This window comes from Lepidothrix coronata, unplaced genomic scaffold (assembly GCF_001604755.1).
Source record: "Lepidothrix coronata isolate B3197 unplaced genomic scaffold, Lepidothrix_coronata-1.0 Scaffold40, whole genome shotgun sequence".
NCBI lineage: Eukaryota > Metazoa > Chordata > Aves > Passeriformes > Pipridae > Lepidothrix > Lepidothrix coronata.
This window is the reverse complement of record NW_016690220.1, coordinates 1,226,265-1,246,225: the sequence shown is the minus strand read 5'-3', so window position 1 is coordinate 1,246,225 and position 19,961 is coordinate 1,226,265. Positions and strand designations below refer to the sequence as shown.

Here is a 19,961-nt window from a genome sequence, read left to right as displayed (position 1 = left end):
TTCTCCATCTTCCTCTCTATGAGACATTGGGAGTGATATCTTACAGGAGACTTGGCACAGAATCAAAAAATGAGAACATGTTCTCCTTAGCTCTACCGGCTGGAAGAAGCCCCTTGACAACTGTGTTACAGCCCTTTATTCATGGAAAACAGACACAGTCCTAATAACAGCCTCCCCCAGAGCTAGAGGTGTTTGGCTCGGGTGTCAACCCAAGCAAGTCTTCATGCTGCCACTTTCTCTCACTGGCACTACTTATTTTATGAACATCCAGCTTTAAAAGCTTTAAAATATGTCTGGAAAGGGAGCCACAGCTACTTACCCTGCCATCCTGAGCTATCTTGTTCCATTGGAACCAAGGGGGCTTTGCTGGCTTGCAGCAGCCTGGGGGCAGAGGATTCAGCCTTGTGGCTGCCTCATGCAGCTTCTGTCATTAAAGCCATCTCCCACTTTACAGAGAAATGCAAGGAGGGTGATTTCTTCAGACCACATCAGTAGTGTCACATTTCTCTCTTATCATTCTGTTGTTGAATACTTTACAAAACAGAACTATGGAGAGTTGGTACAAAAGTTACTGTACAGGTATGAGGGCTGCAGCTGGATATAAAATTATTTTAGGGCTTAAATTCCCTGTATTTCCCCTCGAAATCCTTCCCTGGGTTTTGAATCCAGGGTCTGGTGCAGGAGGACCTCAAAGGGATGACCAGGTTCACCATAAAGTGCAGCACAACCAGTTCCTCACACTGTACATGGGCACCTGAACCTTCAGCTCCCTTTATTTGAGAATGTGATGGGTATTATTGTTAATATATCCCTTCAAGGTACACTTCAAAACCAAAATGACTCATTTTCAATGTGCGGTTGTGTGCTCTCATGATCCACAACAGAAAACTCTCCCTGGTGAGACTGAGCAGGTTGAAATCATTTCAGATTCACAGCCACGATGCTAGGGAGAGCAGGGACCCGAAACCACACCTTTCAGACTGGGGCAGATGCCCATTCTCCAGCCATGTTGCCTAGTAATACTAGCTCTTGTAGGCTGTGGTGCCTCCATCAAATCCACTAAAATTCATTTTTTCCTGAAATAGCTCATCTAAAGAGAGGCCAGATGATGTCAGAGATGCAGCATGAACATTTGTCTGTGCTGTACGTGTCATTGTACCAAACATTTTTTCTGAGCAGAGACATCCTCTCTGGTTCTCTCATCACCTGTCCAAGATGCCCAGCACAACTGTAGGGTGTTTTTTTATGGACTACACCAACTTTGATGGAACAAACCCAAGTGAAAGAGCAATGCCTGAAGCCATTGTAAAGGCTAAGCACATGGCAGGCAGGCAGCAGGGTGCTTTGCCATGGGATGAGCTTGTGAAAATCAGTGATTGCTAGCTAAGCAGAAGAGGGAAATGGTTTTACCTCTGGGACCTGGTTGGAGCTCCCTGTCAAGATGTCTCTTGGCATGAGGCAAATGATTCCCTTATTTTCTCTCATGGTGGTCGTAACTGGCACTCTTCTCTCCCCCTTCTCCCATGTGGAAATGTTACTTAAAATGAGGCTCAGTTCTCCCTGGAATTACTGAAAATACAGGTGCCAGAAAATGAGAGCTTTTCCTTAGCAATCAGTGTAGCCTTCATACAAAAATGTCTTTTATAGTTACTTTACCCCATATAATTACACAGCAAAGCCTCCTTTAACATCTCGCTACATAATGGCAACTTTCTATTTCAAATCAGATTAATATAAGAGTTACCCAGCCATTTCAAGAGATAATAGCTGTAATTAAGGTGTTTCTAGTGATGGGCTCCTATTATAATGTGGCAGATGATTCTCTGTTAGTCTTGTTGGCTGCATTAGTCACAATTGTTTTCATTAATATTGACACTATTCTCTTACCATACAAATAAAAAAAGAGATTAATCAAAATACTGTGCTGGTTTCCTATACTCTGAATGCTTCCTTTGGAACTGATGCTCAACTCTTAGCTTCCAGTTAAAATAAAAAGCATTTTTTGTAAGATGTGCAGGCAGCTTCACCCGTGTTATTTAAAGCAATATTGTGAGAAAAAAGGCAGATAATTATTTTACTAAAAATCTGAAAGTAAAGCACTGATGAAACTTAAATGTTGCCATTTCTAATCATCTCATCTGGTTCCAGTCTGTGTGTCAGTGATGTGAGATTGCTGAAACGTGTTCAGACTGGGGAATGAGGTGAGCATGTATATGTGGATTCATTGTCTTGGGGAAAAAATTGCACAGACCAAGGGACAACTGGCATGTAACAATTTGGAATTGTAAGGCTGACTCAGGAAAATGGGGGCCTCCAGTGGCAGAGCCCTCAGTGATGGCTTGGGATAAGCAAAGTGTGTTAGTTTCAAACTGGTGGGAGAAAATATTTTCTCTATACCCCCACTTCCAGCAAAGCCAATGAAGTTAAAACAAGGGATGGTTATCAGTTCTACACATTCTAAAGATGTCAGAGTCCGCTTCTCCTGAACGAGGTTGTCATGGCAAGTCAAACAGAAGAAAACTGTATCAAGTACCAAAAATGAGAAGAGCCAAGACAAGCAGGGAGCATGATAGAAGTGCAGGGCGTGCTCCCATACAACACACAGTGAAAAGGGAAGCAAAGAAACACCTTTTCTCTGAGGAAATTCACACATTGATTTCCAGATCCAGCAGTTTGCCAGTTAAACAAGCAAAGGAAGAAAGCCAACCATAAAAAGGCACATTTGGGAGCACTGCACCTGTGGTTGCTACATGTGCATTAGAAATACACTTATGAAACATGACTTGTCAGTTAAAAATTGATTTCAGTAGATTTGCATACTATGAAGAAATAGAAAGCTGTGAATCCTTTGATCTCAATTTTCTAAAGAAAAACATTAAAATACCAAGGGAAAATTATCTTTGTAAACATTTTCATTCACTTTCTGCTTTCAAATTCTAGTTACCAAGATGCAGCCTCCTAAATAAGGTGTTATCTGCCGAAATCGTTGTTGTTTTCACATATTTAACATAGAACAGGTATTTTTGTGTAACCATTCAAATGTGAAATATTATCTCGTGTTTCAGTACGTAAAAGTACCCTTTAAATTTGCAAAATGGATAGTAGTTATATTTTATCAAAGATTTATTGCCTATCTATATATCTATAGCAGCTTAAAAGGTTGAAATCACCAGAGTCTGAGACTGAAGGGCCTTATAGATAATTTATTATTGAAGTGAAAATAATAGTTAAAACAAAACAAAAGCTCTGCAAGTAAGGAACACATTTTCTCTGCAAGAAGTCTCAAAATGCCTGTCTCCTGCCTTAATGTTGACTTTAAGAGTCTATAGGGTTATAAGACCACGTCTGTCTGGTAATTACCTTGCTGACCTTTGCAACGTGGGCTCAAATCCCACTGCGTCTGACATTTTGTTTTGTTTAGAGGGGATCTCCAGATCACTGAGGCTGTTGTCCCACTGGCTTTCACTTTTGGTTCCTGCAAACAAGGCAGTGTGTACGCCTGTTTTCCTGCTCTTTGCTTTCTGCTCTGCACAGAGAAAAACAACTCTTATGGGAATGGAAAACTAACTAAAAAAAAAAAAAGATCATAAACAACCAAATCTCTGAGTTCTCTATATAATATTTGAATCCATGATCCCTAATTACTTTTTGCTAGTGTTTTGTAAAATGCTCTTCTAAACTCATTTACTGGAGGCTATGCACTCACTTATGTAAAGTTAATAAAACTAGTTGTGTGAAGGCTTTGGCAAAAATCAGGATTTAAAAAAAAATAAATCCCAGATTTGTACAAAAGAATCATACATTGTGACACTGACATATCAAATTCATTATTGCTCAGTGTCTGTTGGCTGTAGAGGATGTAAAAAGCATAAGGTTTCAATAAAGAGGAAGTGTTGTGTAAGTCTTGAAATGAGAGCTCTGGTTGTATACAGTCTCTAAAAATAATTTTCCCTTTAGACTAAAAGTTGCTGTATATTTGCTGAGGCAGGACAGGATATGCATGAACTTATACTTTAATAAATAAGAAAAAGTTCTCCTGATATGAGTAAGATTAAACAGAGGTGAAACAGAATAGACCTGCCATCACTGAGAAATAGAAATAGTAAAAAGATCCTACATCTATCTCTGGAAATATATTGTAGGAGATGGTAGAGAAATTGCTCCCATGTCCAAAGTAATAATAACTGTAGTTTAAGAAAATAATAACAATGGGAATTATATAAAGACAGAAGAAAGAAAGAGAAACAAAAGAATATACTTAAAGGCATAACTATTTATGCTGATCAGTATGTTCTGTTTGAGATACAATAAAACAATGATTGGTGTTGTACCCTGCTAAGTTTGTTACAAATTGTTCAAAGATGATGATAAAGCATGTGTGGTAAACAGCAGTGCATGGGATTTATCTGCTGGCTTCTTATCCATGGTCCTGCACTCCTGACCACAGCTCTTCCCTTAGAGGGGCGTGAGCAGTAAAACTGCATCCCTGCTGGCTTAGGGAGCTGCTGCTAAGGCTTTATTCCTTGTTTATCTTTTTATGAACCATTGTAAAGCTCTGTTATTATGTTTGTGATTTGTGTTGCTGCCAGGGTGATAAAGAGCAGCTTCAGAGTTTAGAGCCCTAGTTCCGTGCTGGGGCTAAACACTCACTTAGCACTTGTTCAGTCTGTGACCTTATCATCAATGAAAATAGAAAAGGAGCAGATGCTTTAATCTGAGTATGTTCTGAAGCGGTATATGTAATCAGTGTTTGCATCTCTATTCGTGTTGACTGAAGGTAAATTCTTATTAATTTTTATAAGACTGAGTATAAAGGCAGTGAGTGTTTCATGGTGCTGCCTTGTGTAGAAGACATAACTGGAAAGACCCTCGTGTCAAGTCTGTGACTGTCATCTGTAGAAAACAGAAATGATGAAATGAGAGGGAGTTTTGGCAACAACCCTTTCTCATCAACTTTCTCTTAGGAAATTAAGAAAGAATTATATGGGCATGACAGTGTAGGTGTAGCATTTTCTGAATATTCACCCAAAGGCTTCGGAAAAGGGAAATATGTGGCACAAATTATACCGTTGCCATCAGGCTCCAGGATTATGCTCCTGGCCCAGGAGTGATGGGAAGCTTTAAATTTAATAAAGGTTACAAGTATTTGCTAACTCTTACAGATTTAAAAAAACCCAAGCATATGTAGGACCTTAGCTCTCGTTAGGCTTCTGTCCTTCCAGTTTTCCAGTTTATAGAAACCTTGTATGTTATTTCAGTTTGGGTAAGAAGAGTGTCCTCCACAGGTGATGTTACTCAGTGGCTTCATCCTGAAGGTGACATTATTTCCTAGTGTGTGTGGCTTCCCCATGGGAAGGATCTACCATGTTTCATTGCTTGATGGATTTAAACACCACAGTTTATAAGCATCCCAAAACACCTTGCCATTTGGTGCATTTTACGCAAAAGGCTACTATGTAGTCTGCCAGCCTGCAGCAGATGGCTTTCTGTACATAACACATAAACTTCGGTCTTACTGAACTTCTGTAATTGCCATTTTATTTCTGCACAAATACACTGTCATCCATCCAATATTTTAAATGCACAAAGCACAAGGCTCACCCAAGTAATAATTTCACATGTATAAGGTTACCAACAGAAACATCAATTAGCTGCACTCTGAGAGCACTGATGGGACATTTTGGAGGAGATGCTAGGGAATGGGCAGGGCAGCATTTCATGAGGGCAGAAGAAGAAGAGCAACCTCTTTTCTGAGCAGCTGGTCTGCTGGTGGGCAGAGACATTGCTAAGGGGACCCACAAGTGGCAGCACTGAGTGAACACCACAAAGGAGTTGGTGGAGTGAGGAGGCCTCCATGCAAATCCCACTCTCCAGCCCAGCAGCACAGTGCCATGGCTCCCCACCGCTCACACAGCAGCACAGACACACTTCTACAAGGAGCAGCAGGCAAATCTTACAAGGGAAACACAACCACGAGCACTTTCTCAGCTATGGGTTAATTTTCAGCCCAAGACACAAAGCTAGTTCAGATTTCTGAATTTTCCCATCCTTGTTCACGTCACAGTGGTTGAGCAGGATCTGGCGGAACTTGTCCAGGTCCACTCCACTAATGCTGGGCTGCAGGCAAAAGAGAAAAACAGTGCTGAGAGAGAAAATGGCTCTGGATTCTCCCAGCTTTGTAAAGCAGCGGGCCATACAGCAACTGGGAAATCCATCCAAGGAGGACTGACCAAAAGGCCCCACATAAGCTCATATGCAGTGGGGAGGCAAACAGAGGATCGGGAAAGGGCACCCTGCAGAAGCACAGGGGGTGTGGGACTGTGAATAACTATACAGAAATGGCACCTTGACTTTTGTGCTTAGTGAAGGCCATCAGTATCTGATCTATATCAAAGAAAAGTCTGCAAAAAGGTGTGCAATGCAGATCGCTGCACTACCAGTCCTCTGCTTTCATCTGGTTTCTTCTCTCAATCCTGCTGTGCAAGGAGTGATGTAGCATTTCTGTCAGCAGACTCCTGTTTTCCAGGCTACTCAGCAGTGTAAAAATACCTTTTGTGGATCAAACTGCTGCTGAAGACACATTTTACAGGCTACACTGTCTCTCTATGCTAATGCTGTACTGTTTGCTCTGCTTCCTGCTTCCTTGGGAGGGGCTCAAATTCACATGCACAGCTTGTGGCATCTAAGGACAATGCTGAAGAAGGCCCTTAGGGAAAGTACAAACTTCCCTCCTTTACACACACACACAGAGAACAAATCCAACCTCCTACCCATTCCTATACCCTTCCCTACACACTACATGGCCATAACATACACCTGCAGCCATCACCACTCAGTTGCCATTCTCTGATCTCTGCTGAACAGACATGGGAGCGCTGATATCCCTGTGCCAGGTCACATTGTGTGAAAATGCAACAGCTCAGGCTCAGAGGAAGCCAAAACTAGACTCTATTTGTGTCAAAATCTCTATCTTGGTCTGCATCTGGAAACTCAAGATAATCCAATGCGGACAGACTCTGCTGTCCATCAGAAATTGAAGTGACACACTGGGTACAGTATTGTCAATTAGAGATAGACCCTAAATAATTTTCAAATGTAGCCCTGAGATAACCTAGTGAACCATGAGGTCATTCTGGTGAGAACCACATCCTCAGGGAAAACAGAAGAAAGAAATTCTGATGATTGATCTATGCCAACAGTTTGTGCTGAGATGGTGACATTCCCTGCTGCTTATGATCAGAGTGAAATTTGACTCTGTTCTTGCTAGTCTCTCTATGTACATAACGTTTCCAAAACAAGCCCTGGTCTTTCAGAAATACAGGGTATTATTCAAACAGAACCATGAAGATACCTTGACCAGTTCCATCATGTCTTTGACAAACCCATCCACTTCTGGGCCTTCAAGTGCTCCTGTTTTACTCTGAAAGATGGAATAAACATCAAAACTCCCCAGTAAGTCAAAAACACTACAATATTTACCAGCCAGTACATCCAACCCATCACCAAGCTTTATAAAGCGTCATAAAGCTCACAGAACCATAGAAAGGTTTGGATTGGAAGGGACCTTTAAGATCATCTGGTTCCAACCACCCCACCACGAGCATGAGTACCTTCCACTATACCAGGCTGGGTTGCTCAGACTTCCATCCAACCTGGCCTTGAATACTTACAGGCACGGAAAATCCACAGTTTCTCTGGGCAACCTGTTCCAGTGCCTCACTACACTCACAGTAAAGAATTTCTTTTTCTTCCTAATATCTAGGATACCTTCCTTTTTTCCCAAACAATCTTTTCCCCTCACATGGAAGCAACATCTCCCACCATTTTGTGAGGCTTGCTGGTCACCACCCTGAGGGAATTGTGTGACTGTCAGAAGTGGCACTGAATTGTTGATGTCTAATAGGCAGTTAAATGGTAATGTCTGTCATGGGCCAGACTCCCTAAATAATCGTTATTTCAATATTGGAAGGAGTTTTGTTTTTTGGGGTGGTGGTGATGCAGGTCCCAACTGTCAAAGACTGTGAGTGCTAAAGCCACCACCTTCTCTGCATCTCCTTCAGGGATACTGCTAATGCAGCAGCAATGGCCATGGCAATGCAGGAAGTCAAAATTGGTCCTTGCCACAAGTTGTCTGAGCGTCACACCCATCTGTCCCTACTTTACCCCTCCCAGTCTGGTATCTGTGCTCATGGACCATGGGCTCAGGCACAGCTGCTGCTGCTCCTGAGTGACCCCAACAATACCCAGCAGAAAGAAGAAATCTGAGCAGCATATGCTAAATCTGTGTCATTTGCAAATTGCAAGGGATTGAATGGCCTCATGGGACTCACAACGTCATAGTGTGCAAAGATCTTCTCAAAATCTCTTCTCCTTTCTTCTGTGCTGCAAGCCTGCAAGTAGAGAGGACAAGCAAATGAAAAATTTAAGAAAAGAAAATCATTTGAGCCCAGATTATCTTAGCTGAGAGAAACGGGATCAATGTATCAAAAAACAGTGCTACTTACATCCATTTTAAATTGTAGAAGGAAATTTTCCTGGAGCGCCAGAATCCTGAATGGAGAGATTTAAATCATAATCTTTCCACTTTATCATCTGCATACAAACTCTTCTGAACTCTCCTTGCTCATAAAACAAAGGGATGTTAGATTAAAGGCCTATAAAAGAGAAAATTGCTGCAGAGGGCTGATGTGGGAACACGAGCCCTCCTCCCTGTATGATGGGGCACGGCGGGTGCCCTTTGGCTCACCACAAATGTGCTTCGTAGCACCATTGCTCCTCACAGAGCAATTCTGGTGGTCCAGCACAATGGAGGTTGTCAGACTCTGACTCAAGAGCTGCCAGACAACCATTCCTCGTAACTGGATTGCTGTGCTGCATTAAAGGAAAGAGTCATTTATCGTTCTCTATTGGAGGCAGAATTGGTTGTTGTAAAAGTAAAGGGCAAAGTGTTACTGGTCTGTGCACCAAGACTGGCTGAATTCCTCTCCTTTTGTCTCCTAAAGTTCATCAAGCACTGATAAATCATTTTCTCTCTCCAACTCCTCTGCTAATCCTGAGGTTTTTAGAGCCCATGACACAGGGACACTGAGCTGTGTCCACACATGGAGGGATTCGGAGTGTGAGGAATGTGCTCAGACTGCAAGGGAGCCTCAGATGGCCTAGTTCCTGGTAGGGAACTGTATTTAAGAGAAAATTGCAACAGTAACTCCCTTTATTCTCCATTCTGCCTCTGATTCTTTTCATATATATCATAGTCAAAGGGAACTGCTGTATGCACTCCAGTTATTCATGCTCACATTTGTCATGATCCGAAGCAGAAAGTAACAGTGGCAAACCAGCACTTCTGTCCCCTCACCCCTAAAATGGTGTTTTAAGATTGTATCTGCATGTTTAAAGTCCTATCTAATCAATGCACATACATTTACAGAGAAAGGCATACTCTGTCCGTAGGCAATGAAAATCATCTAAAAGCTTCGGGAGACCTTATCGCTCTCTACAGCTACCTGAAAGGAGGTTGGAGTGAGGTGGGGGTTGGGTCTCTTTTCCTAGGCAACCAGCAGTAGGACAAGAGGGCATGGTCTTAAGCTGTGACAGGGGAGGTTTACGTTAAACATTAGAAAGAAATTCTTTACAGAGAGTGATCAGACATGGGAATGGGTTGCCCAGGGTGATGGAGTCACTGTCCCTGGAGGTATTTAAGAAGAGACTGGATGTGGGACTTAGTGCCATGGTCTAGTTGACAGGATGGTGTTGGGTCATGGGTTGGAATCAATGATCTCCGGGGTCTTTTCCAACCTGGTTGGAATCACAGATTCTGGGATTCTGTGAGGTATCAAGAACAGAAAAGAGACAGAGGTCCATGACTGAGTCCCCAGCTTCCTTCACAAGCATCTTCACCTTGGCTCTTCAAATTCTTTCTTACTGCCACTGCCAAACTCCTTTGTGGTGGCACTTTTATTATTCAAAAAAGTAGGCAAAAAATGTGATGATATAAAATAAATGCACGTCTACTACCCTGCTGAAAGGATTGCCATCAATTTTTTTGAGTAACAATGTCACTGGTTGCTTTGTCACCTCCTGGGAAGCATCACAGAGGTAGCATGGGTCATGAATGTTGGTGTTGTACATTGCTAGCATTGCTCCTGTCACTAGCTCTAGATCCTCAGACTATTGCAATAGGGATAACGTTTTGGAGAGGTAGGATCAGAGCTGATGTAATTTGAAAGGAGGCAAAATTCAAATTCTCGTCCCCAGAGGGAGATCATCACCTTGCCTGGATCTGTCATTGGGAGCTGAAAAACCCCATCAACATTATTAAATCCTACCTTGCCAGGTCATTCAGGTCCAGCCGCCCATCTTTATTTTTGTCAAAGATTTTCATCTATAAATCAAGAAGACAGAGATAAAATAGATAAGCCATGAGGAGAACACGCACACAAAAAAAGACAATATACATTTTGCTCTGCCCTGTGCCCTCACCTCTGCTTGCTTGTGGTGCTTGCCCAAATCCCAGGCAGCATGGCATCCTACGCTACCACCAAGTGCAAGGGTGGCACGAGAGCATAGCAAAATCCTCCAGCTTTCTGACAGCAACAACCCAAAGCAACCAAAGACCCATACCACTCCCTTCCCACCTTACATGGGGATAAAGGCAGGTCTGCAACAAACTCCTTAAGAAACTAAATACTGCCCTTGCCAAGGCCCCTGAAAAAAGTGCTGAAAAAAGGGGAAAACTTCTGAATGCTTCCAGCCTGACTCCATCCTTATCTTTCACTGTTGCTGTGGCTACTGAGTGGCTGAAGAGCAAATGCTACCTTCTGATTGACACTCAGGTCAGAATTTTACAAGACTAAAGCAGTGCGATTTGCTTGGCTCAGCCTGCTGTTGGAAAGCTCTAAGACTGGGAAGAAGGTTCAGGCTGCCAACATCAAGAGGTTAATCTGTGTGAATTGAAAACTTATCCTTTTCTTAAGATTACTTTTTCCTTAATACCATCATTTTGATGAGTCATGACCAAAAAATATTTATTTATTTGTTATATTTGGTTCTGCATTTCTCTTCAAGGCACAAAATCGAGTCTCTTACAAGGAAAGGGGGAGGGGGTGTTTAATGAGTTGCAAACCTGAATAACTCATGGCTCAAAGTTCTAGAAAAAATGTATTTCACATTGTAGTGGCAGTGGGGAGGAAGCTGAGTATTTTACTATGACAGGTCACCTTTCTTTGTCAGATAGTTAAGGAATATGCATTATATTGATAGATATAGATATTGATAGATCTCATCTGATTGTTTAGTGGTTGTGCAGAGTAACCAGTTCACTACACACCTGTTGTGTAATTGCACATCTGCTGGAGAAGGCCTCTAGCAGTCCCCACCTCACAAAGATTAGAGGGACAGGATTATCCTCTGTGACACTGAATAAGCAGGAGCCAGTAGCATGTCCTGAGCACTTCCTAACAGTGAAGCCTAATATGAAGCCTTGTATATGAACACAGTGTGTTCTGGAAAGTTGCCATTTCTCAGGGAGACCTTAACTATTTTGTCAGTGCCTTCTCCTTGCCTCTTGCTCACGGGCAGGCAGCTATGCTGAGACCCTTTATTGTAGTGCATTTAGATTGAGATTCTGCAACAGATTGTCTCCCATTAATTATTCTGAGCGTTTTACACTACTGAGGTTTGGATGGGGTTTTTCAAGAGGAAGTTGGTATAGGCTCAGTTTTCCTCCCACTGAAAGACAGTATAAAAGTCCTATGAATGATCGAATACCCATATTGAGATATTTGGAAAAACGGCATCCTGAGAGCTACGTGGGTGTTCAGTGGCACAAGGAAAGCCATTTTCCCATTTAATTGACCTCTGCCAAGCATGCACTCTGTGCAGAGCCACTAAATAACAGAAGAAGGACTTCTGAACCTTCTTTGCTCTAGAGCTGTAAAGCAAATAAAGCTGCCAAGACATCCTGAGGACTGCTCTCTGCTTGCTCAATCCAAGTCACCCCTTTCTAGCTGATCTAAATTCTTGCATCCTGCTTCCTGCCCCATTGGTTCTCCCACTGCAAGATGGCACATTTTCCTGGTCTTTGCTGGAGCTGCAATGGGGCAAGGCTGGAGGAAGGGATGGGAGCAGAAGCTGCCTTTGCTGTTGCCACCAAGGGGAGAAGTGTCCTTGCAATGACAGACTCCCACTGCCATCAGAGAGATAAACCTGAGCCTTCAGTCCTTGGCTAATAAAAGAGTTATCCTGCAGGCCATAGAAAATGATTAATGTTCTTTTTAGAAATAGATAGTCCCAGATAAGAATTTAAAAGCTTCTGTCCAAATGGAACATCAGTACCTAACCTGGTTTTTTGTGTTGTGTGAAGAGAGAGGGAGATGCTCCTGCTAGTTCACTTTTGCAAACTCTCCAACAAAGGTAGCTTTGCAACATCCAGCTTACACCATTACTGTGAAAAATACTCTTTAAAGAAAACTTATGAAGATAACCCCTACTTAGACAGCTAGAGAAAGTATCAGCGTGTGGATGGTGGGAATACTGTAGTACCGAGGCTCTACAGTAACTCAAATGCTTTTGAAAATGTCACTCTAAATGCCTTGGTTTAGGCCACCAAGGAGCATTAGTTACCCACATGGTCTGTAGGAATTCATCATAAAGTAATGCAGCTGGCATGGTGGGAGAGGACAGCATTTGGTGGGAAACACAGGACACAGCTCTCAGGGACTCTGCTGCCAGGTCAGGGCAGCTCTGGCTGAAGGCACTGACCTTTTCTTCACACAAAGATACAGTGTCCTTACTAAAACACACGAAAACTTACTGTCTTTAGCACTTTTTCAGCTTCACCCGGATTCTCCTACATGTTTCTGAGCTCCTGAAAGTGTGTTTTACTTCCTCTCATACTCTGTGCATCTCAGAATTACTCTTTTGAGACTAAAATCCAGTGTTTCAGCCTAGACTTCAAATTCAGATGTGTTTTTCCCTCTGAGATATCTCAGGAAAGCAAACACACAGATCTTTTGTGAGAAGTTCAGCTCTGTGACCACAATGTTCTGATTTCCATACAAACTCACTGATAAACACCTATAAATGCTGACCATGGTGTCAGCTTATGGGACCAGGACAGATCTGGTGTGTCCCTAACCAAGAGCCAGACTCGGGGCACATTTCTCATTTCATATAGGTCTATCTAGGACAAGTCTCAAGTCTCCTTTTCAGTGAAACATCTCCAGCCTCATCTCCTTTTCCACAGAATAAATAAATAAGCACCCTAGTGTAGCTGTCCTTGTCTTGGGACTTTGGGTGTCCTGCCTGCCCTGCATCTGCTCTACATTGTGAGTGCAGCATATTTTCATGGGTTCAGAAGTCACGAATAGCTGACAGGCTGAAAAGCTTTGTGCATTCTTAATGAAACAGGCTAGATTAGAGGTGGTGGTTTAGATGCGAAAGTCTTTCTACTTCAGTGTGATTTTGTGAGCTTGTGGTTTTCAGCCCTATCCATTTCTGAACCCTTTGCAATATTCCTGCAGTATCACAGACCTCATTAAAGCACAGTTAACTGCAGAGAGAATACTTTCCCTAGAGGAATGCTTAATGAAAGGAATCATCCCCAATTTGCTTCTCTTGCGTGGTATCTTTGAGCTTGACATTAAACTTTCAGTGGCTGACCATGTCTACTTACAGCTAACCAGCTCCCTTCCCTGACCTCTTTCACTCCTCCCTGACCTCCTTCACTCAGCTCTGCAAGAGAGTATCTTTGTGTTTTCTAATTGTTTGGCCTTTTTCTGCAACAAGTATCCTGAATAAAATTTGCAAACATATGCAATATTTTGATTGTCCAAACCAGTCAACAGAGGGAAAATAAAAGTCTGGCTGGAAGAGCTAGGCCGAGCTAATTCTTGGCCACTGACTTCCACATGACAGATAGAAAACATGTTGGGAATTAGTTCAGGTACCACAGCTAATAAGATAGACCTAATCCTGTTATCTGGACAACTGGAGCTCATGCGTACCCACTACATGGCAGTCTCGCTTTGCACTGCTTGGGGAAAAGCCTGAGGAAATGTTTTTTTAATTAAACTTTCAAGTTTCAAGCATGTGAGTGTTTATTCTGATCTGCTAATTCTGTGAATGAGCACACAAAGAATGTCAGAGGGTACCCCACGTGACGAAGTGTACATCATGGGAGAAGCAGATAATTGAAATGGTTATGAGATTGTTTCTAATTTAAACTTTTAAATACACCATCTTGATATGTTAAACTTGATGGATTTTCAGTTTACCCTCCTGAAAAGTATATTTACGCTGCCAGGCTGATATGAAAATATGAAATGTGGTTAAGGACAAGGTCTGGCATGTTTAAATAACACTCAATTTTAGTAAAAGCTTTGTTGCATCTAGCAGTATGTTTTATAAAATGATGCATTTATTTTTCTGTCAAGTTACCCTGTGTTTTAAAGTGTTTGCACAAATTAATTCACTGACATTTTAATGGCAGTGCACCAGGGGCATCTTAAGTTCTGTTTGTTTGAATGTAGTCCACGTACTCTAAGGCAGACAGAGAATATGTAAAAGCTGGGTTTGCAAAATAAGTGTTGTTACATCTCCATTTCTTTTTAAGTGCAAAATCAGAACTGCCATTGGCTTTTAATTCAGCAAAGGAAATACCTCTGCTTTTCCAGTCCGGTGTTGTAAAGAAGGCCACCACAATATGATATGCTTTGAAGAGCAATATAAGATTATAAATCTGAATTATTTTCCATGACAGAGATAAGGAAAGAAGTAAACAACCAAAATAAATAGTTCTGTGAGCAGTGGACTCACTAAAACCTGTCTTTATATCTTCTCTGGTTCTTTGTGTGTAGTAAAGTGGGACACTGAAAAGAGTCAGCTTTTGCTTTACTTCCTACTCTCACAAATACATATACATGGGCACCTATGCCCAACAGCTGTAACTCAAGTTGGTCTTTGAGTACAGAGTTATTGAGAGTGTATCAAGATAGGCATGTGGCCAAGATCCAGGACTGCCTATGGCTTCTTTCTTTGAGGAAGGATGGTGTCACAAAGGCTTTTACAGACAGATAGCAGGGCCCCGTGGCCAGCAAGTTATCCTCAGGACAAAAGCTCAGTGCTCTGCCCAACCAGATTGCCTGTGTCACATAGACAAGTCATTTAGTGCAGAATTCCTAAGAGTGTTTTGATTCCTGGAAGAGCAAAGTGTTATCTCTTGGAGTTTTCAAAAGCCTGCAGGTTCCTGAGTTCTGTTGGTTTTGATCTTCAGAAATGAAGTTTGAGCTTAAATGGGATATTCTGCTTCCCTTGCAAAATTGGAAGCGGCAGCACCACCTACGTTAAGTCAAGAATGGACACGGGAGGCAGATTTGCCTCCATTGTGTTCATCAGCTGTGTGGGTTCTCTATTACAGGCAGCAACGCAACAAGAAGAATCATACACACCAAACCCAGGAAGAAGCTCTCTGCTGATGGTGGGGCTCCCATAGTGCTGGCTTGGCTTAGATGTCATGTTTGAGGTGCCAGAGCATCCCTGGAGATCCAGTCTCTTGGGGGTCATGGCATCCTTGCCGAATTGCCTGGGAGGGGGGCCAGAAAGGAACACTAACAGGAGAAGAGATGTGTGAAGACTGCTCCTTAGGCAATCACTCCTGTAGGCTACACTCCATTCATATTTTATTTCTAGAGCTTTGGGAAGTTTGCTCTGTTTAGGCTTTTTTTTTCAATACAATAAATATTTGTCTTTCTATTATTACACCATTTCTTTGGTGGTCATAAAAGACTTTGTTAACAAAGATGTGCTAGCTTGACTAGTAAGGTGTTAAGGGTCTAAATTACCTGAATTTTCTGTGCTCTGACTTTTATTTCCATGTATAAGTACACTGGCATTGGCACTGAGCATGGACAGACAGGCTTTCACAGCCAAAGATCGGACCACATTGAGCCTCTAGCATTATCCTCGCAGAGGGGAGAGGCAGCAGCCACAAAAGCACCAGAAATCCCCCCAAAATAAAATAAAGGTAGTCCACAATGCATACTCATGTACATAGACCCTCTTCCCCTCTGCACTAAGATGAGGAGCAGCTGGTCAGCTGCAGGTTTGTGTGCTCAGCTTACACAGTTCAGTCCCCAGGATAACCTTTGCAAATAAGCCCAGCAAAACCCTGGTATCATTAAAGCTGTAAAAGATATCTATATTGACTTCTCTGGGGCTAAGATTTCATACTCAGCCATCTCCATCCACAAACTTTCAAATATTGTAGTTCATGACCAATGCTTGTTGGGTTATTACTCACTGCCCTTATACTATTGCCTCTCTAGAATTTTAGCTTGTGGTGGGAAAATATAGTGTGTTGGCTGGGTGAGAGTTATTCTTTTCATTTTACTAAAATTAATAATGCTCAAATTAAAGGACTTTTTTTATGCTCAGTCTGACATTATCAACATAAGGCAATGCAAAAAGTGAATGTCAGTGTTGCATATGTGACTGCTTCAGGAGAATATGTAACTTAATTTGCTGAAGTTTGCCTCAGTAATGAGCTTGCCCTTCATACAATTTTTAGGCATTGAGGTTACAAAACTAGAAGTAACATGCTGCTATCTGGGAAGCTGTGAACTATCAGGGTTTCTATGAACAAGGTAATGACATATGCCAAGATGCAAAAACTGAGTGAAAATTTTGCTTTTACAGAAGAAAAAAATGATGAATACTTAATTTCATCAGAAACTATACCTTAAATCTAGTTTCTATTCCATCATTTACAGTATTCTATGAAGTACACTGTTGTGGTGCATGCACAGGTACAGAAGCTGTAACTCACAACAAAATGTTGTCAAATGCATGTGTGAGATGAGCATTCATGGGCTGAAACTTCACTAGGACACAGAAGCCTACTAATAGCTTGACTTGGGGGGTTGAGGGGAGATGGGGAGGGATTGGAAAAGGTTGTTCCACTATCATCCTTCACAGTCTTCTTCTCATCATGAAGCACAAAGGGGACAAGTTTTCATTTCTCTGGCTTGTGTTAATTCAGGAAGGCAGAAAATTCCCACCATGCTCTTAAAAACCTCCATTTTCAGCTGCTCACTGTGTCTCCTGGAGCACACATTGCAGGATGCCCTGGGGCCTCTTCTCATGAGGCTCAGAGCAATACAAGGCTTCGATTCAACCTCCAAGCACTTGTTCTCTGCCAACAGCTCTCAGTCTGTGCCTATGGGAAGGCAATTCTGGGAACAAGTTAGGCCAGAGGCACCTACATTCAGTTGGTTGGAATCAGAAAGGAGTGTTTCGGCCTTGGAGCTGAGAAGGAGTGTGTGAATCAAACACTGGGTTTGCAAAGGGTTGTGGGGATTCTGGTTGGCTGAATGACAGCACCAGGTGCTGTTTGCCAAGGAAACCTAATGGAGGGGGAATGAGGAAAGGGCTCTGCAGAGAATCCCGAAGATTGAATCATGGTATGTGCAGCCTCATTTCTTCATCGTCTGTAGCAATAAACCTACAGATTGTTTTCAGGGACTCAGAACTGCACATGATTATGTATCTTCTCATGCAAGTAGGTGCATGTAAATGATTATTCATACACACTTGATGACTATTAATACAAACACATATCTATGTAAGCATGAAAGAAAAAAAAGAACTATGCCTACAAAGGGGCTTCCTCAGCACAAAGTTGTCACTTTAATTCTCTGTGAAGAGTCTTGGGAACTCAAATATTCTTCCTTTGTGACATTCCCCAGTGGCTTTACTGCTCCTTAAGAAACAGCTGCTAAACAATCTGATAAAGTGATGCTCCTTTCCAGAGATGATCAATCTCTTCCAAAAGAAATACTTTCTTCTCAGAGTTTTTTTTTTCTTAATGTGGTATATGATTATTCATAGCAGCATAAGGGGTGAGAATTTAGCATGTCTTGGTTAGTATGATATCTGCTTGAACTGCTTATAAGCTGCAAATATCCAGCACAGAACCATAAAATGCAGCCTTTTTTTTTTTCTCATGCCTGGGCTACTTTCTTTAAAATGATAATTTGCATTTTCCTCTTTATCGCGATCTCCAGAAGGCTCTAGGGTCCACTCAGTATATCAGTAGCTGCTTAAGATGCATGCAGCCAGCTGTGTATGTACAGAAAAAAGGGCAGAGATCTGTAAATTCCTGTGGAGACAGATGGATTTACAGCTCCTAGGGACACGGCTTATTTCAACAGAATATTATTACAGTGGCACTTGAAAGCCCTGAGTTGGATAGATGGGCCACCCTGAGAGACCCTGTAGTTGGGTTCAGCAGAAACGGGTCCTTGTCCCAAGGACTTCGTGCTCAAAGCAGAAAAAAGGCTGGGAGCAAAGCCATAGGGGAGGGAAATATAAGTCTGTCCACTGTGCAGTAAAGGAATTGGTGCTGCTGGTTGCTAAAGATACAACAGAAAGACTGAAAGCTTCAGGAATAAAATGGAAGGGCCACTGTTCCCTTTTTCCTAAACAGTGGTGATGGTGGCAGAGTCCCAGTGGGACTCCTCACTCCACACGGAAAGCAGAGAGAGAAAGCAAAGAGCTGTCTTGCCCTGGGCCTTGACATTGTACCTTTGCTCCTCGAGTCATTTCTCCCTCTTTATACAGCCCACAAATGCAAGGCTGAATCTTTCTTCCCTCATTGGAATTTTGCCTTTCTGCTTCAGATACATTCTCACTCAATCACTTCACGCAATGTATCTGATAAGGTAGAGATACTGCCCATGTGGATACTTTGTTATGAGGTACAGAATTTATATCCTCTATTTTACTGTAGAATATCACAAGGCGATTACATGTGGTAATATTTCACCCTGCCTTAGCTTTTGGGATCGGGTGTGTTTATAAACATCCTTGACCTTCAGTTTAGAGAAAAGAATTGCAAGATAAAAATAATCATCTGCCATATCTTCATTTTCTAATAACCATCAACATCCCTGATTCTTTTGGCATTGCGGCTTTGCAAACCTTTGTCCTCAGGAGTCAGATTTGCATTTCAGATCACAGATTTCCCCAGATATACAAAGCATCCCTTTTCCCATATCAAATCTTATCTTTTGATGTAGAGACTAAACTGCCTCTCCAAAGATACAAAGCCAATCTGTAAAAAACCATGGAAATAGAAACCAGACCTCCTGGCTCTTAGCCCTGGGCTGCATTGATACCCAGGTGCGTTAGGGCAGTAGAATCACAGATCTTTCTTGGGAAATTAAGGGAAAGGGCAACGAGTTGGAGGAAATAAACCACCCACTGTCTACAAGCTTCAGATCACCTATTTCCCAGCACTTGATCAGAGATTAACCACCAGGGATGGAAACCTCAATGGAGCAGCATGAAAGCTATTTGCTACCTGCAGATGCTACCAGGAAGATTTTTGTTCTAGCTGTAACTACTGGGATTTTATTGTTTTTAGGCTCTGCCAGTTGGAAAATAATTTCTGTAGCTAGCATTCCTCTCCTTTCACTGTCTTATAAATATGAAAGAAAAAAAATCTATGCTCTTCTGTAATAGCACAGTTTTTCACATCGCTCTAAAGGGTCACATTTCTAGACAGAGACGCATCATGCATACATAACATGGTATTGCAAAATATGTGGGCAGCTCCTTCTTTGCTTGCATACCAAGCCGGTTTTTAGGTACAAACACAGATTTTTTGCCAAGAAACAAGGCAGTCCCGTCTGAAATTAATTTAAAAAATTGCAGTGATAGATGTCTGCTAGTGGAATTCAAATAATACCCTTGAGAATGACATCAGAAATGAGATTCGTTTTCCCTTTTTTTCTTGCTTTTAGATGTTTAGATATAATAATATAATAATGGCCAGTCTTCGCGAGCGAAGATTTGGGAAAGGTCATTAACCCTTCGAGCCTGCGCAGTGGATTTTTTAGGTGAGACACAGCGTGCGCTGACCTGAGCCCTCCCTTTAATCCTGAGGTTCATCTGCCGGAGCCAAG

At 42.0% G+C, this 19,961-nt stretch overlaps 1 protein-coding gene across 1 annotated transcript in view; it reads right to left on the bottom strand.

The window, feature by feature from the left end:
- Positions 1–5,533: 5,533 nt before the first annotated feature.
- The window catches only part of SCGN (secretagogin, EF-hand calcium binding protein), a 30,340-nt gene continuing 15,912 nt past the window's right edge, over positions 5,534–19,961 (bottom strand). The window contains exons 5-10 of the mRNA XM_017813160.1: positions 13,089–13,099; positions 10,326–10,381; positions 8,505–8,550; positions 8,331–8,390; positions 7,352–7,420; positions 5,534–6,117 (exon numbers count right to left, since the gene is read on the bottom strand). Coding sequence (XP_017668649.1) covers positions 5,989–6,117; positions 7,352–7,420; positions 8,331–8,390; positions 8,505–8,550; positions 10,326–10,381; positions 13,089–13,099 — 371 coding nt within the window. The 3' untranslated portion in view covers positions 5,534–5,988. The remainder of the gene's footprint in view (positions 6,118–7,351; positions 7,421–8,330; positions 8,391–8,504; positions 8,551–10,325; positions 10,382–13,088; positions 13,100–19,961) is intronic.